Raw genomic sequence first — 23,118 nt, forward strand, 5'->3', positions numbered from 1 at the left:
TCTCGAGTAATTTGCTAATGCCAACCCAGTCAACTACAATCGGGTCCATCACTGAAAAACTGCAAGCAGGTAAAGTAAGAAATGAACATGGCACAATGGTACAAAATGACAACGAAAAAATGGAGTTTAAGACGGTACAACAATGACTTCTTGGAATAGGTAGATCATCATCAGATGTAAGGCCTATGGGTTTTTTTTCGTTCCCATTAATAATGTTCCAAAACCTGCGGGGGCTGTTGTTTAACAAGGATGGAAGTGTTTTATTGAAGAAAGCGTGTTTGGCGACAGATAATGCATTTGTGTATTCATCAGCCACACGGTGATAAGCGGCCCATCTTTCCTGACTCATTGTAAGCCTTGCACGCCTAAAAATGCGCTTCTTTTTGTTCAACAGCCGTTTCAGCGTCGGCGTAAACCAAGGCGAGTTTGTATACGGTTTCGTATCCTACGCAGGGGCACATATTTGTTAGTCAGTTCAGCAATTTTGGTTTTAAAAATGAGCCAGTTGTCATCAACCGATCGCTTGGAGAACATCTCAAGGAATTCATTTACGAAAACTTCAAGTTCGATATTTATTGATGAGTAGTCTGCTCTTGCGTAATCCCTAATTAGTTTCAACCTGCTTTGCTTACGAGGTGAGGTGGTAGACACATTAAAAACAACGACTGAGTGATCACTCAAACCTGGTAAAACGGAAAGGGAATGAACAAAGTCTGGGTGTGTGCTTAGCACTAGATCCAAAATAGTTGCACTAGACTGAGTAACGCGAGTTGGACTTTTAACAAGCTGAGTTAGATTAAAGTCAGAACATGCGTTAATGAAAAAATTACACTCTGAAGAATTAACGGTAGGTTCAGGATAGGATAGGGACCAGTTGATGTTTGGAAAATTGAAGTCACCTAGGACAAAAATAGGGGACCGAGGAAACTTCTGATGCAAGGTATTCAAAGCATCATGAAAGTCGATAGAGAAGCCGATGGGCGAACTGGGTGAACGATAGCAGGCACATAAAAGGAAATCCATGTGATTGAAACGTATACTGACGCAAACAATTTCAAGTGTAGAAACCAACTGAACGTGAAAAGAAACAAGTGTATCGGAGACTGCAACCAAAACGCCGCCACCAGGCCGACTGTCCCGGTCGCATCGATAGATGTTGTACTTCTTTTGGCGCTCTAAGATTTCGCAGTTGTCAATGTTCGCGGAGAGCCACGTTTCAGTTAAAATAACAATTTCAGATGAGCATGTGTCTATAAAAGCTGACAAAGCTTCTCGTTTGTTTATGACGCTTCGAATGTTGCAAAGCAGAAAGGAAAGTTCTTGCAGTGAAGAGCGTAGATGTGATCTCGCTTGCGGCTATGAAGGGGGAGGCGTGACATCTGTATTAGAAGATGACGGTCGGGACAGATCTGGAGAGTGCTCGCGGCTTGGCGCAGCCTCAGAAACGCGGTCAGTGACAGGACAGTACACATAGCTCTTGCCGTTTATAACCACTCTATTGTATTTTAACTGATATTTCTTCCCGGAAGATTTGGCAAAATCAATCAGCTTTTTACGGGTGGCTCTTGTGGCTGTGCAGAAGTCTTCGCTGATTGAAATGCCGGTATCTCGCAGTTTCGACCTTTGTGACAAGATAGCGTCTTTAATTTTAAACGATAAAAAACGAACTACGACAGGCCGGTGCCTGTCCTGGACGAATGCACCTATCTATGTGCACGAGAAATAGCGTCGTCGGCTAAATGCAAATCAAACAACTTAGCAATTATTTCTCGAACTTTTTCTTCAGAGGCAGCCCAAGTCTCAGATATACAATCGGAAATCCCATAAAACACTAGGTTCTCCCTGCGGGACCGGTCTTCATATTCATCTAGCCGTGATTGAAAAGAAACACTTTCGTTCCTAGTTGCAGTTGTAATCAAATTTTCCAAATGCGTTTCATCGCATGTACTTTCAAATGACTGCACCTTTTCTTCTAGCGTAGCAAGTCTTTCAGTTAGGGTACATACTTTGCTATCCAACTGTTTTTAATTTTCTTTTATTTCATCGATACAAGTTATCAGTTTGTCATGTCGCTCGTCAAGATGCACGGTTAGATTCTGAATAGCAGTTAACACTTCACTGTGGTTCTTGCTGCAGTCATTGTTAGGGCCGGGATTCACCTCCACGTCACCGCTTAGAAGAAGCATTTTTGTAACATGAACACACTCGGCGGCAATAGAAACCAAAATACTTGGGCATGGGAATAGCAGCAAGAAAATGTTGTCAGAACGCTTAGACAAAAGGGGTGGAATTTCACTGACCTGGACGAATAAACAGAAATGGTTTTGAGCGACCATTGTCACCGCTGCCATCCCATGCCCACTGAAGGGAGCAAAGTTTCGGGGCGTGAATTTATAGCCCGATGGAATGGTTGGCGATGTTGATGTGGCTGTCCCAATGAATTCCCACGTCGCGCTGTACCGTAGATGGGGCCGAGCCGAATGGCCAGGTTTGTGGGACTGGGGACCGTCCTGAGCCAGGCACGCGTCAGTCTGGAGTCGTTGTGTAGATGCTTCAACGCAGATAGGCAACGGTACCAAGGCGAAGACAGGAAGGCACGTGGCGATGACTGTAGCCTGGACGAATAAACAGAAATGGTTTTGAGCGACCATTGTCACCGCTGCCATCCCATGCCCACTGAAGGGAGCGAAGTTTCGGGGCGTGAATTTATAGCCCGATGGAATGGTTGGCGATGTTGATGTGGCTGTCCCAATGAATTCCCACGTTGCGCTGTACCGTAGATGGGGCCGAGCCGAATGGCCAGGTTCGTGGGACTGGGGACCGTCCTGAGCCAGGCACGCGTCAGTCTGGAGTCGTTGTGTAGATGCTTCAACGCAGATAGGCAACGGTACCAAGGCGAAGACAGGAAGGCACGTGGCGATGACTGTAGCCTGGACGAATAAACAGAAATGGTTTTGAGCGACCATTGTCACCGCTGCCATCCCATGCCCATTAAAAGCAATTCGGGATGAAGCCATGATGTTATCAGACGTTTTTTTCTTTTTTTTTTTACGATTCTCGTCTTGGTCCAATGGATATTTTGTTCCTGCGTGATTGCGTGCTCTGCCAACGCGTTATTGCGAGAATTTTTGTTCTGCACATCACGAGTACGTCGTTGTAAGCGCTTCTTGTAACTTCCAGTTCCACCGATGTAGACGCAGTTGCAATCAACACAAGGTATGGCGCAGATAACTGCAGGAAAGTTTTCTTTTGGGAACTGGTCTTTCATGTTCATCAGCTGTTGTCGAGGTACAGGGGTTACTTGCACGTCGCATCCTCATAACACACGGGCGAGACGCTCATTCATTTTCTAAGCATACGGAATAGCTGCACGTTTTGTAAGGAAAAATCAGCGCCAGCTATGTGTCAGATGTCGTTCTGTTGACCTTAAGAAAAGACTTGGGTAACCACAGATAACAAGATATTTCCGAACTCTTACTGCATCCGCAGTTACGTCATTGGTCATTAGTGTTTATGCATATTCTTTTGGCACGCTGCATGAAACTGCTGACAAGTGCATTTTTTTATGGGCGGCATGATGAACCGAACTAAAGGTAGGTAGAGGTCAGTGTACGTATCATTTCGGTATACAGCGTCAACTGTAGCATTTACTTTTTTACTCGTTTACTATAATTTTAACGTAGGTAGCGATCTGTGTATGTATCCGTTCTGTATATGGCGTTTACTCCAGCGGCGTTTGCTGTAGCTTATAAGGCGCAAGCCTTTAATGCCTCAACGTTGTCGACAGAAGGTTGTCCGCACAGGGGTCACGCTTTCCCCACCGGAAATGGAACCTCCATCCTTTGGATCCCCAGCCCAGCGCTTTACCAACTGCGCCACGGCCCGGATCCTGATACGCTCTCCATAATTCCCCTCGTCTGCCGTGAGGATGATAGCGGGATTCCGCCAGTGACAGATATAGCGCCCTTCCTTTGCTGTAAACGAATTATAGAACGCCGGTGAACTTTGATGCCTTCAATGGAATGCTGGTTGTGTTCGATAAGGGGCGCGCGATATACCGCCACGACAGGTCATTACGTCACCAGGCGAAGTCACTAGGCGGTTGCTTCAGTAGTCAACTGACTAGGAGCCCCCAAGTCGTCAGCCACTATTCGCAGCCGCAACATAGAGATGGCCGAAGTTGCTTCAGCGCTGGCTTGCGTTGGAACAGAAGCAAGATTTGTAGTCAGCGATAGTAAAACCTTTTTACTATCTGGAATTTCATGAAAGGCAAATTCTCGCTTGAAGCGGGGAGAATCCTGGTCGGCAAAGAGTTCACCCGCAAAGTCATCCTAATTGGACCCCAGCTCACGTATACTTTCCCGGCAATGAAGCGCACACGAGTTAGCCCAAGCTATCGGCTTCCGAGTAACCGTAGAACCGCCGGATTGCCAGAACCTTGATGATCGCGTGCAAACATATTGTGATATCATTGAGAATTATAGATTATACAGAAAACTACTGCCAGCACCGGATAAGAGACTATGTAATAGAGAAGCGACCGCATGGCGGCGATTGCAAGCTGGAAATTTCGTTAACCCAGTATAGGCCTTTCACGTACTATCAGGAGAACAGCAAAATTTTCTTTGTAAAGCATGTGGGGAGAGGAGTACTCTCGACTACATTATATGGGAATGCATTTACTCCCTGGAGTCGAGGAAGATATCAACAGCAGAGAAAGCTGGGAAGCCCTGCTGCGGAACGAAGACCGCCCACGGCAGCAACAACCCGTCCGCCTGGGGGCCGAGGCCGCGATCAGAAAAAAAAATCTATTAGTTAGTCTTCAGTCATGGAGGCTCCAGCCCACCTCCCCTAGGCCTGCGTGCCGGGGGTGGGGAGTAAATGGACTCCATTTCATCACCATCATCATCCGCCTAACTATACCCACTGCAGGCCGAAGGCCTCCCATATTTCTCCAATTAACCTGGTTCTGTGCTAGCTGCATCCACTTGACCCCTGCGAACTTCTTAACCTCATCCGCCGACCTAATTTTCTGCCGCCCCCTGCTACGCTTTCCTTCCCTTGGAATCCAGTTTGTTACCCTAAGCGACCATTGGCTATCCTCTCTTCGCACTACATTTCCTGCCCATGCCCATTTCTTCTTCATTTCCACTACAATGTCAGTAACTTGAGTTATTTCTCTGACCAACTCTGCACGCTTTATATCTCTTAATGTTATCCCTATCATTTTTCGTTCCATAGCCCTCTGTGTTCTCCTCAAGTTAAGTGGAACCTTGTTGGTTAGCCTCCACGTTTCAGCCCTATAGGTGAGTACAAGTAAGATGCAACTGTTGTACACTTTCCTCTTGAGCGATACCGGTAAGCTGCAAGTCATAACCTGTGAGTGCTTGCCAAATGCGCTTCATCCCAATCTTGTTCTTCTTGTTATTTCCTTTTCATGGTCCGGTTCTGCGGTTGCTACCTTTCCTAAGTAGACATATTGGCCTGCTACTTCCAGTGTTTCGCTACCTAACGTAAACTGCTGTTCCTTCCCGAGGCTTTGGACATTACCTTAGTCTTCTGCATATTGATTTTTAAGCCTGCCTTTCTACTTTTCCTGTCTAGGTCATTAATCATTATTTGCGGTTCATATCCCGAGTTACTTAACAAGGCAATGCCATCAGCAATTGCAGATTACTGAGGTATTCTCCATCGAACCTCATCCCTAACTGCTCCCATTCCAAGTCTGAATACTTCCTCTAAGCAAGCTGTGAATAGTACTGGGGATATCGTGTCTCCTTGCCTAACACCTTTCTGTATGGGAACTTTGTTACATTTTTTATGCAGAGCTATGGTTGCTGTGCAGCCACTATATATATCTTCCAGCACTTTCACGTACGGCTCGTCTACCCCCTGATTTCGCAATGCCTGCATCACCACCGAGTTTTCAACTCAGTCAAAGGCTTTTTCGTAATCAATGAATGCTATGTATAAGGGTCGGTTATATTCCCAGTGTTTTTCAATCATCTGGTTGATGATATGGATACGATCTTTAGTAGAACCCCGCCGGAGTGGCGCAGTGGTTACGGCGCTCGACAACTGTTCCCAAGGACGCGGGATCGTATCCCGGCCTCGGCGGTCGCTTTTCGGTGGAAGCGAAAAGCAAGGCGTTCGTGTACTGTGCGATGTCAGTGCACGTTAAAGAACCCCAGGTGGTCTAAATTTCCGGAATCCTCCACTACGGCATCTCTCATAGCCTGAGTCGCTTTGGGACGTTAAACCCCACAAACCAACCAATCTCTAGTAGAGTACCGTCTCCGAAAACCTGCTTGATCCATTGCAGTCTAAGGTTGTCCTGATTCTATTAGCGATTACCTTAGTAAATACCTTGTACGTAACAAACAGTAAGCTGACTAGTCTGTAATTTTTAAGGTCCTTCCAGCCGCTTCATTCGTCCTGGAGCTACTAAGAATCGCCCTTTGTTCATCCCCAGTAACATGTTGGATGCCTTTTTATATGGGGGGGGGGGGGGGGGGGGGGGGCTCATCGTCCTGCGCAATATCATTCATGCTATTGTGACTGGTCATAGGGTTTTCTTGGGCAGGAAATATTATCTTCTCCAGTGAATCACATTTTGTCAGAACTCTCTGCCGTGACCTGTCTATCTTGGGCGGCCCTACACAGCAGAGCTCACGACTTCATCGAGTTTAGAGTCCTCTTTCTTATGAATGAGAAAGATCTCCCCTGATGGGGGTGGTGCAGGTGGGTCACCGCCGCTTGCGGCTGGAGCTAGCCTGGCCCCGAAATTTTATCTGTTGTAGGCCGTCATTGCACCCGCCACCGCTGGTGGTGGACGACGGCTGTTATGGCACGCGTCTTTCTTTCCCTCTTCCTTTTCGTTTTCTCTATTTTCTCTTCTGTCTGCGCGAGGCACGGGGGTCGCCCCGCCGGGGTGGTGCAGTGGTAAGACACCCGACTACTGTACCGGAGTACCCGGGTTTCAACCCGACCTCGGTGGCTGCGTTTCGGTGGAGGCGAAACGAAGCCTTTCTTGTTTTCTGTGGACGCCTCAACCACGCCGTAAGGAAAGGGAGGAAGGTGAGAGTGAAAGTAGAAAGAGAGAAAGAGGAGCCGTAGTGGAGGGCTACGGAGTAATTTCGACCACCTGGTATTTTTAGCGTGCGCTGACATCTAAGATTGTTGTCCTGGTGCTACCCTGATTGGGCTGGGGCAGGTAGGTCACCCCCGCTTGCGGCGGAGTCTAGCCTGCCAGAGAATATTTATCTGTTGTAGGCCGTCATTGCACCCGCCACCGCTTCGGTGGTGGACGATGGCTGTTGTTGCGGCGCGCGCCTTTCTTTCCCTCTCCCTTTTCTTTCCTCTCTATTTTCTCTTCTGTCTGCACGAGGCGCGGAGGTGGCTCGTGCAGACAAGAGAAAATAGAGAACGCGAGGAGGTGGGCCCCGCCGGGGTGGTGCAGTGGTAAGATGCCCGACTACTGTGCCGGAGTACCCGGGTTCGAACCCGCCCTCGGCGGCTGCGTTTTGATGGAGGCGAAACGAAGGGGCATCCGTGTGCTGTGCGATGTCAGCGCACGTTAAAGATCCCCAGGTGGCCAAAATTACCCCGTAGCCCTTCACTACGGCTCCTCTTTCTCTCTTTCCACCTTCACTCCCCCTTCCGCCCTTCCCTTAAGGCGCGGTTGAGGTGTCCACAGAAAACAAGTGATACAGTTACCGCGCCTTTCCCTTCCTATAAATCAATCAATCAACAGGCGCGGAGGTGGACGCGAAACGAAGAGGCGTCGAGTGCTGCGCGATGTCAGCGCACGTTAAAGATCCCCATGTGGTCGAAATTACTCCGTAGCCCTCCACTACGGCTCCTCTTTCTTTCTTTCCACTTTCACTCCCACCTTTTTCCTTTCCCTTACGGCGCGGTTGAGGTGCCCACAGAAAACAAATGAGACAATTACCTCGCCTTTCCCTTCCTATAATTCAATCAGGCGCGGAGATGGCCCCGCCTGAGTAGTGCAGTGGTAAGACGCCCGACTACTGTGCCGGAGTACTCGGGTTCGAACCCGACCTCGGCGGCTGCGTGTCGATGGAGGCGGAACGAAGAGGCTTCCGTGCGCAGTGCGATGTCAGTGCACGTTAAAGATCCCCAGGTGGTCGAAATTACGCCGTAGCCCTCCACTACGGCTCCTGTTTCTCTCTTTCCACTTTCACTCCCACTTTCCTCCCTTCCCTTACGGCGCGGTTAAGGTGCCCACAGAAAACAATTGAGACAGTTACCGCGCCTTTCCCTTCCTATAAAGCAATCAGGCGCGGATGTGGCTCAGGTACAGAGCCAGTAGCAGGCCCGTGCATCATGTTTTCCTTCCTACATCCACAACAGCAACAACAACGCTGACATCGCACAGCACACGGACGCCTCTTCGTTTTCGCCTCCATCGAAACGCAACCGCTGAGGTCGGTTTCGAACTCGGGTACTCCGGCACAGTAGTCGGGCGTCTTACCACTGCACCATCCCGGCGGCCACGCCGTAAAGAAGGAGTGGAAAGTAGGAGTGAAAGAAGAGAGGGAAATCGAGGTGCCGTAGTGGAGGGCCTCGATCCACCGCGCTATAATGTAATGGATTTCGCCTCATCGCACCTTAACTGATTGATTTATAAGAGAAAGGCGCGGTGGTCCGGAGTGCGCTGTCGAGTATTTAAAGACGAACCGAAATTACACCGCAGACCTCCACTACGGCACCCCTTTCACTCCCAACTTCCTCCCTTCCCTTACGGCACCGGTCAGGCGTCCACAGAGCAAGTATGACAGATACTGCGTCTTTCCCTTCCTGTGAACCAATAAATGTTATTATTATTATTATTATTATTAATATTATTATTATTATTATTATTATTATTATTATTATTATTATTATTATTATTATTATTATTATTATTATTATTATTATTATTATTATTATTATTATTATTATTATTATTATTATTATTATTATTATTATTATTATTGGTTGATTTAACTGTGGACAAGGCCGCCGTTCTGGGCGCCGAAACGTATGCACCGAAGAGAGAGAGAGAGAGAGAGAAACAACATTTATTGAACCCGTCAAAAGGTTGGCGAGGATCCGAGGCAACGCAGCTCTGTCCCAGCGATGTTCTCCCGCTCAGCTGTCGACCTGGATCTCTTGAAACTGAGCAGCGGCTAGGGCGAGGCGGATGACTTCACGTTGCCCTTTTTCGTCCTGTTTGAGAAGTAGTCTCTCCCAGGGCTCCTCTGTTCTGTCAGGTTCTCCAAATCTAGGACATTTCCGTATCGTGTGGATATGGAAACAAAAGGCGCCTTTTCGCCTCATATGCTGCATGACATTGTCAACATGATATAATCACATGGCCTTGTACACAGTTCACGCCTGCGCAAGTTGGGGAGAGGACGTCTTCGCAGGCAATTTCATGTGCCAATCTGGTGCTGCTTGTGATTGGTTCCCTTATGTTGCGCTTTGCGCGCAATGTTGGTTATGTGCGCTTTTAAACCAAGTTGAAATAATATTTATGCATTGTGACCCACGACTAATGACTCATATGGCAGGGCCTATACAAAAACAGTCATGGGAAATTATTTTGTATGTAATTATTGGGTTTCTGCAGTTCTTCCTAATTTTAATATTCTCAGACACTTTTTAATTCTGAGCCAGCTTTGTGATACTGAAAAGAGACTGCCATGCGCATATTGACTGGGATGCTCTAAGAATTGCGTGCGTGGCCGAAGTTTGCTTTACAATGTTTTTTTTTTTTTTTTCTCTGCATTTGTTACCAGACATTAAATCGGTTTTAGAAAACAAAATGGACTTAGTTTTTGAAACTATTTGCTATGCAACTGTCGAATATTGTGAGAGACTGCTATGCGCATGTTAGTACAGCTGTTGAAAGTTTCGTTGCTTAACAAAATTTCCCTTCAGAACTTTGTTCTCACCTTCAATTGCAAAGCAATGGTTCGTGTATTTGCAAATCAATAGCCTGGCGAGAAACGCTCTAGGACTATATTGATTGCTATCGTGAAGTTAATCGACATGTAAAAATTATTTTCAAACACGTTTTGCAAATCACTCTCCAAGATGTCTCGGCGTGATGAAATAGGAAAAAAAAGGGCTCGTTATAAAATACATACAGCGGGAGCCTACAGACACTGAAACCACAGAAAACACCAGTTGCTTGCTCAAGTTTTTCTTCTAATTCCTAAGCAATTTATTCCGCGATTACAATAATACTTCACATTGATCAACATCAAAATAATGTCATGTGAATGTTTTACCGCTGTTCGCTCACTTTTTATGGGTAAGGTGAAGCTGTTTGCACTAAGCGCTGTTGAGCGTGATATTGCGCCTTGTGGAGATATATTCAAGCATTTCTGGTGTCTTGTATGTTTTCTTTTGGTATTTTCCTTCTAGTAAACCATTTTCGGATATATGTACAGCCTTCTAGGCTCATGACTTTAATTGTCAACCTAGATGCCCCAACGTCGAAGGGCTCAATTAATTAATCGGGAAAGGTATTATTACGAAGTACGCTCCTAAGTGTAAGCTGTCACTAGTACTGCGCATAATGTAAGCTGATGCATTTCTTAGGCCCTGAGTTTGAATCTTGCCGGTGTATATAACAGTATGCAAAGACTATTTAAGTTTATTGGCTTTGCGCGCATTGCCGACGTGCCTTTCGCTACACTTTCTACTCTAGGTGTTTTACTTTACATTGCAAAAAGTGAGCTTCGCATGAAGGCTTCCGTTAGTCATTTAAGACAATACTGGCATTGAAATGCAGTGGTTAAAAAAAAAAGCTCTTCAAAAATATCTGTGCAAATAATGGCTATGCTAAAACAGAGAGGTAAGGTATACTGCCATCCCTTATAACTTATGCAAATAAAGAAACTTCTTTAGATATATTCTAGAGTAGACAGGTCGGAATCTACGAGTGCATAAACCTGCCTTCCCGCAAAGGCCTCTATGAATTTTTTTCCCCCTTCAAGCCCTCCGATTGTGTCAAAAGTGTCGTAGTTCTTTAGTGGAAGAAAGTTTTAAAATTCTTGCGAAGTCAAGGGAGTGCTTAAAATCAATTTCCACGCGTAGTTCTCACTGTCTTCGCCGTTCCGTCTAAAAGTGCATTAAACCTGAAATCTGGCAACGGAGAAGCACAAGTCATCGTAAAGCTGTTCCGGCTGTCGCCTTGACGTGCCAAGTCGTGAAACGACCTTCATCGGCGTGGCAGCAACGGCGACGGGGAGTCACACAGCCCATTCTCCATCGGCGTGTTCACCCTTCGTGACAGCGGCGCAAGACTGGCGACGTATGTCGATCGCTTTTCATAGTTCATCTAAACAACTCTGACAGCTCGCGACGTCTCCTGTTCCGTCTCACTTTTTGTCATCTCCCCGAACACCCTTTACACTTCTTTGTCTTCAACCGTTCCTCTCCCCCACTTGTCGCAGTTCTCACCCTCCTACTCAGTCATCTGGTTCCCGCTAGACAGAGAGGTATGGAGAACGACACAACCCAGAAACAAAGGAATGGCAAAAGAGGACTTGACTGCCAGCCGAGAAAGCCGTCGCTGATACAGGAAACCCCGTGACAGCGAAGACAAATCGGAAGGAAAAGCGAATCCGAGTAAAGAAGGAGAGAGAAATTGCCGTCGCTAGAGGAGCCAATGAGTCTCAATCTGAACGTATCGGTGACACATTGCCGATGCTCGTCCACACTTCTGTTTTTCCCCATCCTCTTTATTTCAAACCTATCTCTCTTTCACTGTTTTTTTTTTTTCGCGATTCCCAATTTAGGGTTTTGCCTTTTTAGCAACAAGGCAAAGTAGAATGTACGCATGAAGCTACTGCAACGGTTGGTTTCACCTTTTTGTAAGCAACAGGGCTGCGCACAATATCGACAGACTGTGGCGTTCTGACATTTAAAATTATCGTGACAACCATAATTGTGACTTATTTCTCCTCTTGCATGACGAAGGCTTCAAATAGCGAAGCGCGGAAGTCTCTTTCTTGAAAGGCATGCAAAAAAGAAAAATATGTCAGAATTTCCGAGGTGAGAGTATAAACACCTTTTACATGCGAAATATTCGTGCGACTGAATAAACTGTTACGTGGCGATGACAGCGCCATAGACAAGAAACGAACAGACTGGCATTGCACCCAAATTAACCCCTCTTTGGCTAACTCGGGGCCACATACAACTAAGCAATTCGGCGGCGGCGGCGGTGCCAGCAAACGCACTAGTTGGTCATCTAACTACATATTGGAAGTGTTAAATTTAAAGTCGGCAAAAAAAAAAAAAAAAAGGCAGAGACAATGCCGCCAACAGCAACTAGAACAGTCCAAATCACCATCGCCATCCAGAGATATTGGGCATGAAGACATGGTTTCAGAAAAGGAAGCCGTTTTGCTTTGTCCATCAATTGCAGCCTGTTTGGTGTTCCTGAAGCAATTGAGCACTGTTGCATTAATTTTGACACTCTTCTGTTCTGGGAGGTCTAGCATTAAGGTTCGAACCGATGAAGAGACAAAGAGATCAGATTTACTGGCTATTTCGTTTGACCACTGGTCATCTCATCTCGGCGACCGATTTCATAGCGTGCAAAACTACCAGTCGTTCACGCTCCGTTTCAAATGTCGCCGTCGTCGTCTTCGGCTCCTCTCGCAACGTTTAACTGTAGACCATCTTTCGGCGTGATTAGCTGTTACTTGCGAAGAACTGGTTGATTTCATGGATCAGCAAATTGCTCAAACCTGCGGGTGCTTGCTTGCCAGAAAGAAGGCTAAAATGTCATTTGGGAAACAGTACAAAATAATATATGATATTTTATTTGTGCCCCAGAATAAATGTGAGAGAGGACGCAATAGACGATGCTGTGCAGCTTAAAAAACCTGTTCCGTCAAAGTTGCAGAGTAGCAGTATGTTTATATGACGCATAACTAATAAATCGCATATATCCCCGAGAGATATCAGCTATTGTGATTGATCAAGTACACGCAGTAGAAGAGTCAGCAAAAATATTTGTTTTCAAGGGTTCTGAGGGGGGTACTCTCTTTGAAAGAACCAAACATACCAAGCGTTTGTTCGACTCATGATAAACGATGAAATGAACAAAACTAAATTATGCTTTTCCAGCATAATTTAGTTTGGTTCATGGTAGTTTGGGAGTTTGGTTCGTACGTGACTGTAGCAAGAACATTTCCAAGGACCACAGTAATAACAACCACATTTACGATTTCCTTGTTCTTCTCCTGTTTAAAATCATACGTGACACTCATGTCGCATATATTATTAACTACATAAAGAATAAATGCTCTTAAAATGTCTTTTTTTTTGTCATGCAAATAATTATACTCTTTTTTCCTAATAATACCAGAAAACCAAAGCGAAAAGGATCTCCGTCGTATTAATAATGCAAGCCAGAGGAACACCTCAGGAAATTACGAAGAGAGCTGAATTTTTAATAGACACACCTTTCTTAAGATGTTTTTTATGATGTTTTTGAAACAAGAACTTTAAGGCGGAAAAGAAAAAAGTATGGCTTTCTTCTAATACTGAATGCGCAAAAGCAGAGTTGTTTCAAAGCTATGCAATAAATAACGAAGTCTTGTGCCACAGCGCACCCTCTCAATATCATCTGGATGGCCACAAATAAAACAACGTGACTAGAGGGAACATTTTTCTCATTCTGCAGTAATAAATGTTTCTCCCATGTGCCCGCCTTTGACATCATTAGGTAAATAAATCCGCACAAAAGCGGGCATGTGCAAACGGCAAAAAACGCACTTGAGTGGAATGCAATAATGAATCTTAAAATTTGTTCTTTTGTTCGCTTTTTAAACCGACAGATTTATCAAAGAAAATGTCATTGTTGGACCTACTGGCCTCATTGTCGCCGCCGTCATTAACGAGAAAGCAGAAATGATTACCCCACGACCTGGTCTGGCAAGTAGAAGCAGCGTGCGCACGTGAAGTCGGAAGACCGCGACAGGGATTGTGGACTGGATGTGTGCCCCATCAGAGACAGTTTTACATAAAAAGAAAACGGCGTCAAGCGACGCATTTCAGAGTACGTATTCACTGCAACACAACACTGCTTGATAGAAGATATTAAGTGTAATTACTCTCGCTTTTCCAAACTTGAGTGGAATAGGTTTCGTTACTCTTAGAATTTAGACACCGACCCTAATAATTCTAAGCGAAAATTGTTTTTCTGCAAGAGAGCATAAATTTACCACAGAGAAGGTCAAATCTCTTGGTAGACCTCAATAAAACCGAGATAATACTGTATTTTGGGCGGCCAAGCAACACTGGCAGTTGGGCACGCTGGCTTGCGTTAATGATAAATCAACAGTGGAAAGGAACACAAAAATGGACACGACAGACGAGGACAAGCTCTTACTCGCAACTAAGGTTTATTGAGGGAAGACACGCATTTTATACTGAAAAACACACACAGACCATGGTACCAACAGAAAGCCGAGTCACACAGGAAATTGTAAGCGCAAGCACGTGTCACTCATCGCGTACGACAAAACTGAGCTGCACATTAGCAAGAGCCTAAGGCATATAAGCCCCCCCCTCCCCCCCCCCCCCCCAAAAAAAAACGAAAAAAAAATTCAGAATCTGCCATTGGGGCGCAAGCTGGCTGATACACGTATTCAGATAATTCCTAATATAATATGTGCCCATTATTTCTGGAAAAAGCTGGCTGTTATGTAAAAAGGATGGCGGTCCTTGAGAATACAGACGAAAAAGTAATCCTTTTTTCATTTTTTTTCCTTCTCCGTTGGTTTTTTTATTACAGTCGTGGCAGTGGTTTGGTAAATTACAACGCTTTTCTGAGTGAATTCTGATTCTCTCCTTTCCGTATAATAAGCAATCTAGCTGTTTACCATGTATATATATACATACTGCGCTACATGATATTGGAAGCTTGTACGCAACATTTACACAGCAGGTGACAAAAGGGGAAAGGGGTGCTCGGCTGGGCATCCAGGTTTCGATTTCTCACGGTAACCTATGTTCAGGCGGCTCTGAACTAGTGCGCATATTTTGCTCAGCTTTCAATAAACGAAAAAAAAAATTATGGAAACGCAATAGCGACTTCAGAAATAACGACTTGCGACTTTCTTAAGTACCATTTTGTGCATATATGGTGCAATGAAAACCCTTCAATGCTCCCGGTCAACACTTCTCGATTTACGTCCCGCCTTAATCGGCGATACCAAGATATTGCAGATCATCCAGATAACATGGGTGGGACATCCCTGTCCGTAAGCCTCTCAAGCTGAGCAGATAACGGTCTCTTGCATTGAATAGATGCAGGACCTATTAACAGAAGCTTTATAAAAGGACGTCGCAAAGCCTTTCTTATGACCTCTTAGTGTCCTGACGCAAAGTAAGGCAAGGCCTTGGAGGACAGGGAACTGTAAGCACAAGCCTGGCAAAGGTATTTCTCGCGGACAGCTGGCGTCGTTTCCAGAAACTTCATCCATTCATACCTGAACTAAGCTTTTGAGCATTGTCATTACATCAGAGTTGATCTAGATATAGGTTAGAATTGAGAAATTCTAATCCATAGAGGAACATTCTAAGTTAATCTTAAGTTCATCACTGAAACACCTATAAATGGAGTTATTCAGTCTCTGGGCTTGTCGCCAGACAATATGCAGGGACACATTTGCTTGACTGGCAGTCCCGGTCCTCCAAAGTCTTACTTGATTTTGTGTCTGTGCATTAAAAGGTAATTAAGAATATATTCGCGACGTCCGTTCTTAAAGACCCACTGAAAGAAGAGGGGGGGGTCACCGAGGCTAATTAAAGCGTAAATGCAGAATAGTGATTTTTAATTATACATTACACTTACACAAATATTTTTAAGCTATCTTGAACAGAACCCGAGTAAGTGTTGCTTGAAAATGGCTCGTGAATTTTACCTCCGAAATCATACGCCGGAGTGCGCAGCAATAAAATTGAAAAAAAAAAAAAATTATAGAGGCCAGGACAACGCTTCGGCCACAAACACGTCACCGAACAGCTGGTTTGTTTACTTCCGGTTGGAGCGCAAGCTTCGTCTGTTTGGCGACTGCGGCTTCCGTCTGAAATGGACCCAAGTTCAACCAGAGGACGCGAACGACATGGCGAATGGCTCTGGAGAGACCGGTAGAAAGATTAGGCTGCGATAGCCAGATAAATCACTATAAGCTGAGTTGTCCATACGTGCGCACGGTGAGCGCTAACGTTGGCTAAAACGGCCCAGTATACAGTAATACTGTTGCCCGGCATCCTGCATCCCCGGTGAACTGGGTCACCGTGGGGCTACGTACGTGAGGATTGCACGCGCAACCTGTGATTTTCGTATAAATAGATTACAGCTCACTGTAGCCAAAACTATATTCGATCACCACTTATATTCACTCAAACTTACGAAGGCTGCCGCAGACGGCACCCCGACAGTCGATTGACCATAGAGTATGTTTCTCTATGGACTGACGGCGTTAATTTCGGTCTCAGTAGCCTAGATCGCGGTGCGGCACAGCAGTGAAGCGCTGCTTGATTGATACAGTACACCATTGTGTCAAATTAAAAGTACTGCGCTACCGTTTCGGTGAAATGAACAGTCCGCATTGTGACAACTGTGGCTCGATTGAAACTGTGGAACATATCCTACTTGAGGGTCCTGCGTACGCTGATGAGCGTGAGTACTATGAACATAGCATGAGAATCTATTCTCAGTGCTTTTAACAATGAACAGTGTTTTAGGTCCCTTAGCCTACCCTAGGCAATCGAGGCTCGCAATGAACTTTTTATTTACCTATTTTAAAGACATTGGACGCGTTGACAAATTCTAAATTCACCTTGCATATTTCCTCAGGCATTTTTCAAGCAGTGAACCCTATAAGTACATTTCTCGTGTCATGAATTTTATCATTTTATTTTGTACCATTAATCCATGAAGCATCTTAACCCGTAGTTCATGGCCGCTTATGATTTCCCCTTCAATTGTACTATTTTCCTCAATATTCTTTTTTAATCTTTCCCTCCCGAATTCCCCTTCCTGCACAGAGTAGCATGCCAGCGAAATCTAAACGTGGGCAAAATTCTCTGTTTTTCTTTGAAGGGTCTCTCTCGCTCTCTTTCTCCAACGCTATCATAAGGACTGCTCGCTCTACTCGCGCAACAGCAGCATTCCTGCACAACTGAGGCGCTTTCGGCAACGGCGACTCTCGAGGGCTCGCCAGGCGCCGCGCCTGCTCCTTGCCTGCCCTAGTCGGTTTCGACGGCCGGCACTTCGGAACGGGTAATCGGTCTCACGGTTGTAACGAAGGTTCGTCTTTCGTTACAGCATTACAGGGAAGCCCATCTCATAATAAAACAAGGTCTGTAAGGCGTGCATTCGCCGACCATCTTCAATCCGCCTTATTTGCTCTCCACAAGTATCGCCAGGGACTTTTCATCGGATTGACCACACCAGCGCTTCGTGGTGATTGTACGCGCATCCTGAGAAGTAAACAGTCATCGATTTCAGTTCACTAAAGCCAAACTTATATTGGATGCCAATTTACATTCACTAAACTGGGTGAATTTTTTCTACACGATCACCAGATTCGCACACAAAAGTGACGCTTAAAACAGTGCACGAAAGCGGAGTCTCATCAGAACGATGTCCGCAAGCATTTACGCGCCCTCTTTCGTCGTCAAAGCAAATTTTGCCTAAAGGAAAGCCTAATCCACTATTTAAATTTTCACAGCCCTTTCTCGAGCAACACCCACGTCTTGGGGGCATCTCGGATATTGTGCGCAGTGCCATCAGTACCATCACCCCAGCCGCCTAGCTGCGCCACACATTATGACGTACAGCGACGTGTTGCGTACCCCTGCGCCTGAACTATCGGCCCCCCTGCAACCCTGCTCCTCCCGCTCGTCCTCCACCCCAACATCCAGTTTCGACTGGTGTGCCTGAACTTCGACCACCCGTTCGCAAAGCACACGCATGGCGCACGCAGAACAATCTGCCTTTGTGCTTTCACTGCGGCGAAGCCGGTCACGTTCTGCGCCACTGCCCGTATTGTCGGATGGGCTTGCGCGGATTTCCCCCTGATGCCCCTCGGCCGCGCTATGGCGAACGACCTCGGGACATCGACCAATATACCTCAGCGACCACGTCCTCACCTGCGTCCCTCCAGCGACGCCAGTCCAGGTCACCATCGCCGAGACAGTTTTCCTCCAGTCGCCGTTCTTCCTTCAGGTCATGCTCAAGTCCGCGCCGGGAAAACTGAAGACGGCGACCCTCGGGGGTAGGGCCGCCGTCGATGAACACTATGACAACATCCTCCGCTCACCGATTCAATCACACAGACCGACCTCCGACCCTAAGCTCCGACCAACAGTCCGACCACTTTTCGACGATCGCCGAAGCTTTCCTCCGACGCCCCCAATCGACGAACCGCACGACCAACGAGTCCATTGATCAAGCCTCCGGACACGTCGTCTGTCACATCTCCTCTTGCTTGAAGGAGCTTGGCAGCGAATGCGTTTGTTTCCAATGACGTGTCCTTGACCGCATCCGAGGCAGAGTGTTCAGGTTTCATTTTGACGTCATTGCTTAGCGTTGAACCGTTTGCACTGATCCAGGCTGCTCCGTTAAAGGCCGCAGAAGAAACAGTTCCGTTGGTCAAGCCTCCTCTCACACCACCTGCCGCATCGATCTTGGCATTCCCTACATTAACTGCTTTTTCCGAGAGGAGCTCGGTTACAGATCTGTTTACCGACATGGTAGCACTATCTGCAAATGACGTATTCTTGCTGGCATCGGCAGTAGAGCCTCCAGCACTCAGCTTCCAGCACTAGGAATTAAGGCAACATTTTATCGAAGCGAGAGGCTCCTCCTGACAAAGGCACTGCGATGAGCAACGAGATTCCGCTGTGTGACACTTCCGTTATTGCCCAACTGTCGAAGATCAAGTTGGCGACCGCAGTTGGCGGGCAAACACGACAAGTTTCTGAATAGCTCGTCGGTCCGCGGTGTGACACGGACTGAGCTATGTGTGCGAAGGCATTGATTTCGCTCGCGCAAGCCTCAGGTTGTACCTCAGGAGTTCACGCAGGGCACGCGCAGACGACTTTGGCAGATACCGGAAGTGTATCCGTGACGTTTCGGACGTCACAGCTGCAGCGAATGACAGCCTGATGCTGGTGATGGTAGTGGTACCAAGAACACTTCCTAGGTTTACCATCAGGCGCCACACAATCTGCTGACGAATTTCAATAAACGCCGCTTTTAAAAATTAATAATAAATGCTTGGCTTTGTTCCAAAGAATTCTGCTTTGGGTGACTACGCAAAAGCACTCGCTCTACACATTCAACACGTTTATCAGTGGTCCCTTACCCCCCCCCCCCCCCCTTTTCTATGGTCCTTTGAAGCTGCAGCTAGTAGGTTCTGCATCATTTTATTCAGCGGAGGTGTTACAGCGCAGGTTGCATGGCTTAAGGACATTTTTTTAGTTTGCGCTGTGTAAAATACATTGCCCTGCCCGCGCCGTTTTAGGCTTAACGATAGTTGGCGCCCTACCCATATTATCTTAATGACCTGCGATAAGTTGGTTCTACCGATTAAGGCCGAAGATAAATCGAGGTCTGTTGCCCGGGAACACCCACGGACGGAAACACCGAAGGACAGGAGCTGTACACAGAATGGCACATGGTCTTAATAAAGTTGCAGTCCGGTATGGTGCTCCCGTTGTTATTTTTTTTCTTAGTTCCGGAAAAGTTGAGCTACATATGCGCAATAGTGCAGCGCAGGCAAGAAATAGCTAACCGTAGGAAATCGAAACGTTAATGTTCCGTCAAGCAGTCCCCGTTTCTCCCCTACTCTGTAGGTGCTGTGTAAAAACTGCGGATGTCACGCAGCACCGTGCATGAAGGGCAGATACCCTAATATAGGGCTAGAAGAACACCATTCATAACTTAAAGAGCAGCGTGGTAATTTACCAGAGCATTGCCCCACTTGTAAAGACGAAATACAGAGAAGGGAAAAAAGGAAGCCCCGCCGGGGTGGTGCAGTGGTAGGACGCCCGACTACTGTGCCGGAGTACCCGGATTCGATCCCGACCACAGCGGCTGCGTTTCGATGGAGGCAAAACGAAGAGGCGTCCGTGTGCTGTGCGATGTCAGCGTTGCTGTTGTGCTGTAGGAAGAAGGAAGAGAAAATCCACGGGCCTGCTACTGGCTCTGTAGCTGAGCCACCTCGCCTGGTGCGGACAGAAGAGAAAATAGAGAAGAAAGAAAAAGAAGAGGGTGAGAAAGACGCGCGCCGCAACAACAGCTGTCGTCCACCAACTAAGCGGTGACAGCTGCAATGACGGCCTGCAACAGATGAACAAATCGGTGGATGGCGAGCCCCCGTCTCAAACGGCGTTGACCAACCGTCCCAGCCCCGTAAGGCCAGGAACTGCCACCCTTCACTCCTATTTGTTGAAGATCCCCAGGTGGTCGAAATTACTCAGTAGCCCTCCACTACGGCTCCTCTTTCTCTCTATCCACTTTCATTCCAACCTTCCTCCCTTCCCTTACGGCGTAGTCAGGTGTCCACAGAAATGAGTGTGACAGATACTGCGCCTTTGCCTTCGCGTGAACCATTATTATTATTGTTAGCATTAAAAAAGGAAACAAAGAGAATGACGTGTTCTCATTTGTTCTCAAGGCCCCCGCCCTGTTTCCAAATAACAACCTGCTTGTCCGAGAGAACATGGAGGCATATTATATTAGGAATTGTCAGAATCCGTGTATTGTTAGACATCCCTCCTTCGCGATGACACAGTGAGTGTTCCTGGCCTTACGGGGTTGGGACGGTTGGTCAACGCCGCTTGCAGCAGGGGCTAGCCAACCACAGAATTTTTATCTGTTGTAGGCCGTCATTGCACCGCTTCGGTGGTGGACGATGGCTGTTCTTGCGGCGCGCGTCTTACTCTCGCTCTTTTTCTTTCTCTATTTTTCTTCTGTCTGCACGAGGCAGCGGAGGTGGCTCAACTACAGAGCCAGTAGCAGGCCCGTGCATTTTGTTTTCCTTCTTCCTACAGCCACAACAACAGAATACGAATTCGATTTTTTGTCCTGGGCCTCAGGTTCTTACCGATAATGGGTGCCTCATTCTTTACCACATGCGATGAGTGATACGTGCTGCTTTAGATTATATTTTACCGTGTGACTCGAATTTTTTTGGATTCCGCGCTCTGTTTGTGCGTATTTTAACGCATAAAATGCGTGTTTTTCCGTTGTAATCTTTAGTTTCTAGTTAGCGCTAGTACTCGTCGTTCATGTGCCTATCTTGCTTTCTTTGCGCCATTCGTTTAGCTGACTCTCAATGTGGGAACATTTTTATACTTGCATTCTGTAGTTTATATGAAGTCAATGTATTTGTGCACAAAGCACTTTCCAGCTGTATGGCATGCAGCTCATGGAAGTTTTGATGTGAAACCGGACGCTCCAATTTATTCAATTCTTTAGGACGACCTTTTTCGCTCCACCACACTACCATTAGGTGTCAGCTTGCTTCCGATCCAAACCAGGAAAGCGCATTAACATGATTATCTCGACCCTATACTGCACTCACTTCTGGCGCATCTTTTTCTTATTTCTCTCGACTACAGTTTTTCTAATACAGTTCTTTCATTCCTCTAATTTGCTGTATTATCTGAATGCGAAGCGGCTGTTCATTCGTTCTCTATGTTGCCGTTTTTTGTTGACTGACCAAGCCGGAAAGGCGAACTTTCGTCGTGCTGCCCTCCGATCATATCTCTTTCAGGCATCAGGCACTGCCACTCTTTGCAGCGGTGCTTACTCGCTTTTTCACTATTAAAATAGGCAAATAAATGCAGGTCCCCGCGACGACCACTCCGGGGGATTACTTTTGTGCAGTGCGATAAGCTGCCGCAGGAAGAAACTGTTCTATGCTTGCTGCTGCAGAAGAGACTCCACGAAAAAAGATGTTTATAATAAATATGCCCGGTTAGGCTTCCCTCACCAGAACGATGAGAACAAAAGGGAATTTTCCCGACGGAGAGAATAGACAGAGAAGCACACAGACAGTAAACTGCTTTAAAAGGCAGGAAAGGCTCAGTATCTGTCACACTTCTTTCTGTGGACACCTGAAACGCGCAATAAAGGAAGAGAGGAAGCTGGGAGTAAAAGTGGAAAGAGAGAAAGAGGAGCCGTAGTGCACGACTACTGAGTAATTTCGACCACTGAGATGTGGTGAAGGGGGGCAGTTCCTGAACCTACGGGGCTGGGACGGTAGGTCAACTCCGCATGCGGCGGGGGCTAACCGGCCACAGAATTGTATCTGTTGAAGGCCATCATTGCAACCGCCTCTGCTTCGGTGTTGGACAACGGCTTTCGTTTCGGCGCGCGTATTTCTCTCACTCTTCATTTTCCTTTCTTATCTACTTTCTCTTCTACCTGCATGAGGCAGCGGAGGTGGCTCAGCAACAGAGCCAGTAAGTAGCAAGCCTGTGCATTTTCTTTTCTTTTTCTTCCTACAGTCAAAACAACAACATCGACCACTTGTGGACCTTTAACGTTATTGTTGTTGTTGTGGCTGTAGGAAGAAGGAAAAGAGCTGACATCGCACAGCACACGGACGCCTCTCCGCTTAGCGGAAAACCGCAAAATCTGTAACCGTTTACCAGCACCTATGTAACGCTCTGCGGTGCCGCCCAAATTCATTTTGCGTCATAGCACAGTGTAAATAAATTGTAAATTGGTTTTCAGGAAAGAAAACGCGCATTTTCTGCCACCTTTTTCTGTGAACATCTGGACCGCGCTGTAAGAGGAGAGAGATTGATTGATTTATGATTGATTGATTTATAGGAAGGGAAAGGCGTGGTAACTGTCTCACTCGTTTTCTGTGGACGCCTGAACTGCGCCGTAAGGGAAGGGAGGAAGGTGGGAATGAAAGTGGAAAGAGAGAGAAAGAGGAGCCGTAGTGGAGGGCTACGAAGTAATTTCGACCACCTGGGGATCTTTAACGGGCGCTGACATCGCACAGCACGTGAACGCCTCTTCGTTTCACGTCCATCGAAACGCAGCCGCCGAGGTCG

General features: G+C 46.6%; 2 protein-coding genes across 2 annotated transcripts in view; both read right to left on the reverse strand.

Moving 5' to 3' along the window:
* LOC146193974 (cell adhesion molecule Dscam1-like) overlaps positions 1-23,118 on the reverse strand; it is a 640,182-nt gene that overhangs the window by 421,725 nt on the left and 195,339 nt on the right. The window lies entirely within an intron of this gene.
* LOC146193976 (uncharacterized) lies at positions 678-2,676 on the reverse strand. Its single transcript, XM_084599736.1, has 3 exons — positions 2,038-2,676; positions 1,776-1,899; positions 678-683 (listed from the first exon to the last, which is right to left on the reverse strand). Exons 1-3 carry the CDS (start codon positions 2,664-2,666, stop codon positions 678-680), a joined length of 759 nt encoding a protein of 252 aa, XP_084455862.1. The 5' UTR covers positions 2,667-2,676.

The sequence above is a fragment of the Amblyomma maculatum genome, chromosome 4, assembly GCF_055883805.1.
Source record: "Amblyomma maculatum isolate TAMU_Amacu chromosome 4, ASM5588380v1, whole genome shotgun sequence".
NCBI classification, from domain to species: Eukaryota; Metazoa; Arthropoda; class Arachnida; order Ixodida; family Ixodidae; genus Amblyomma; species Amblyomma maculatum.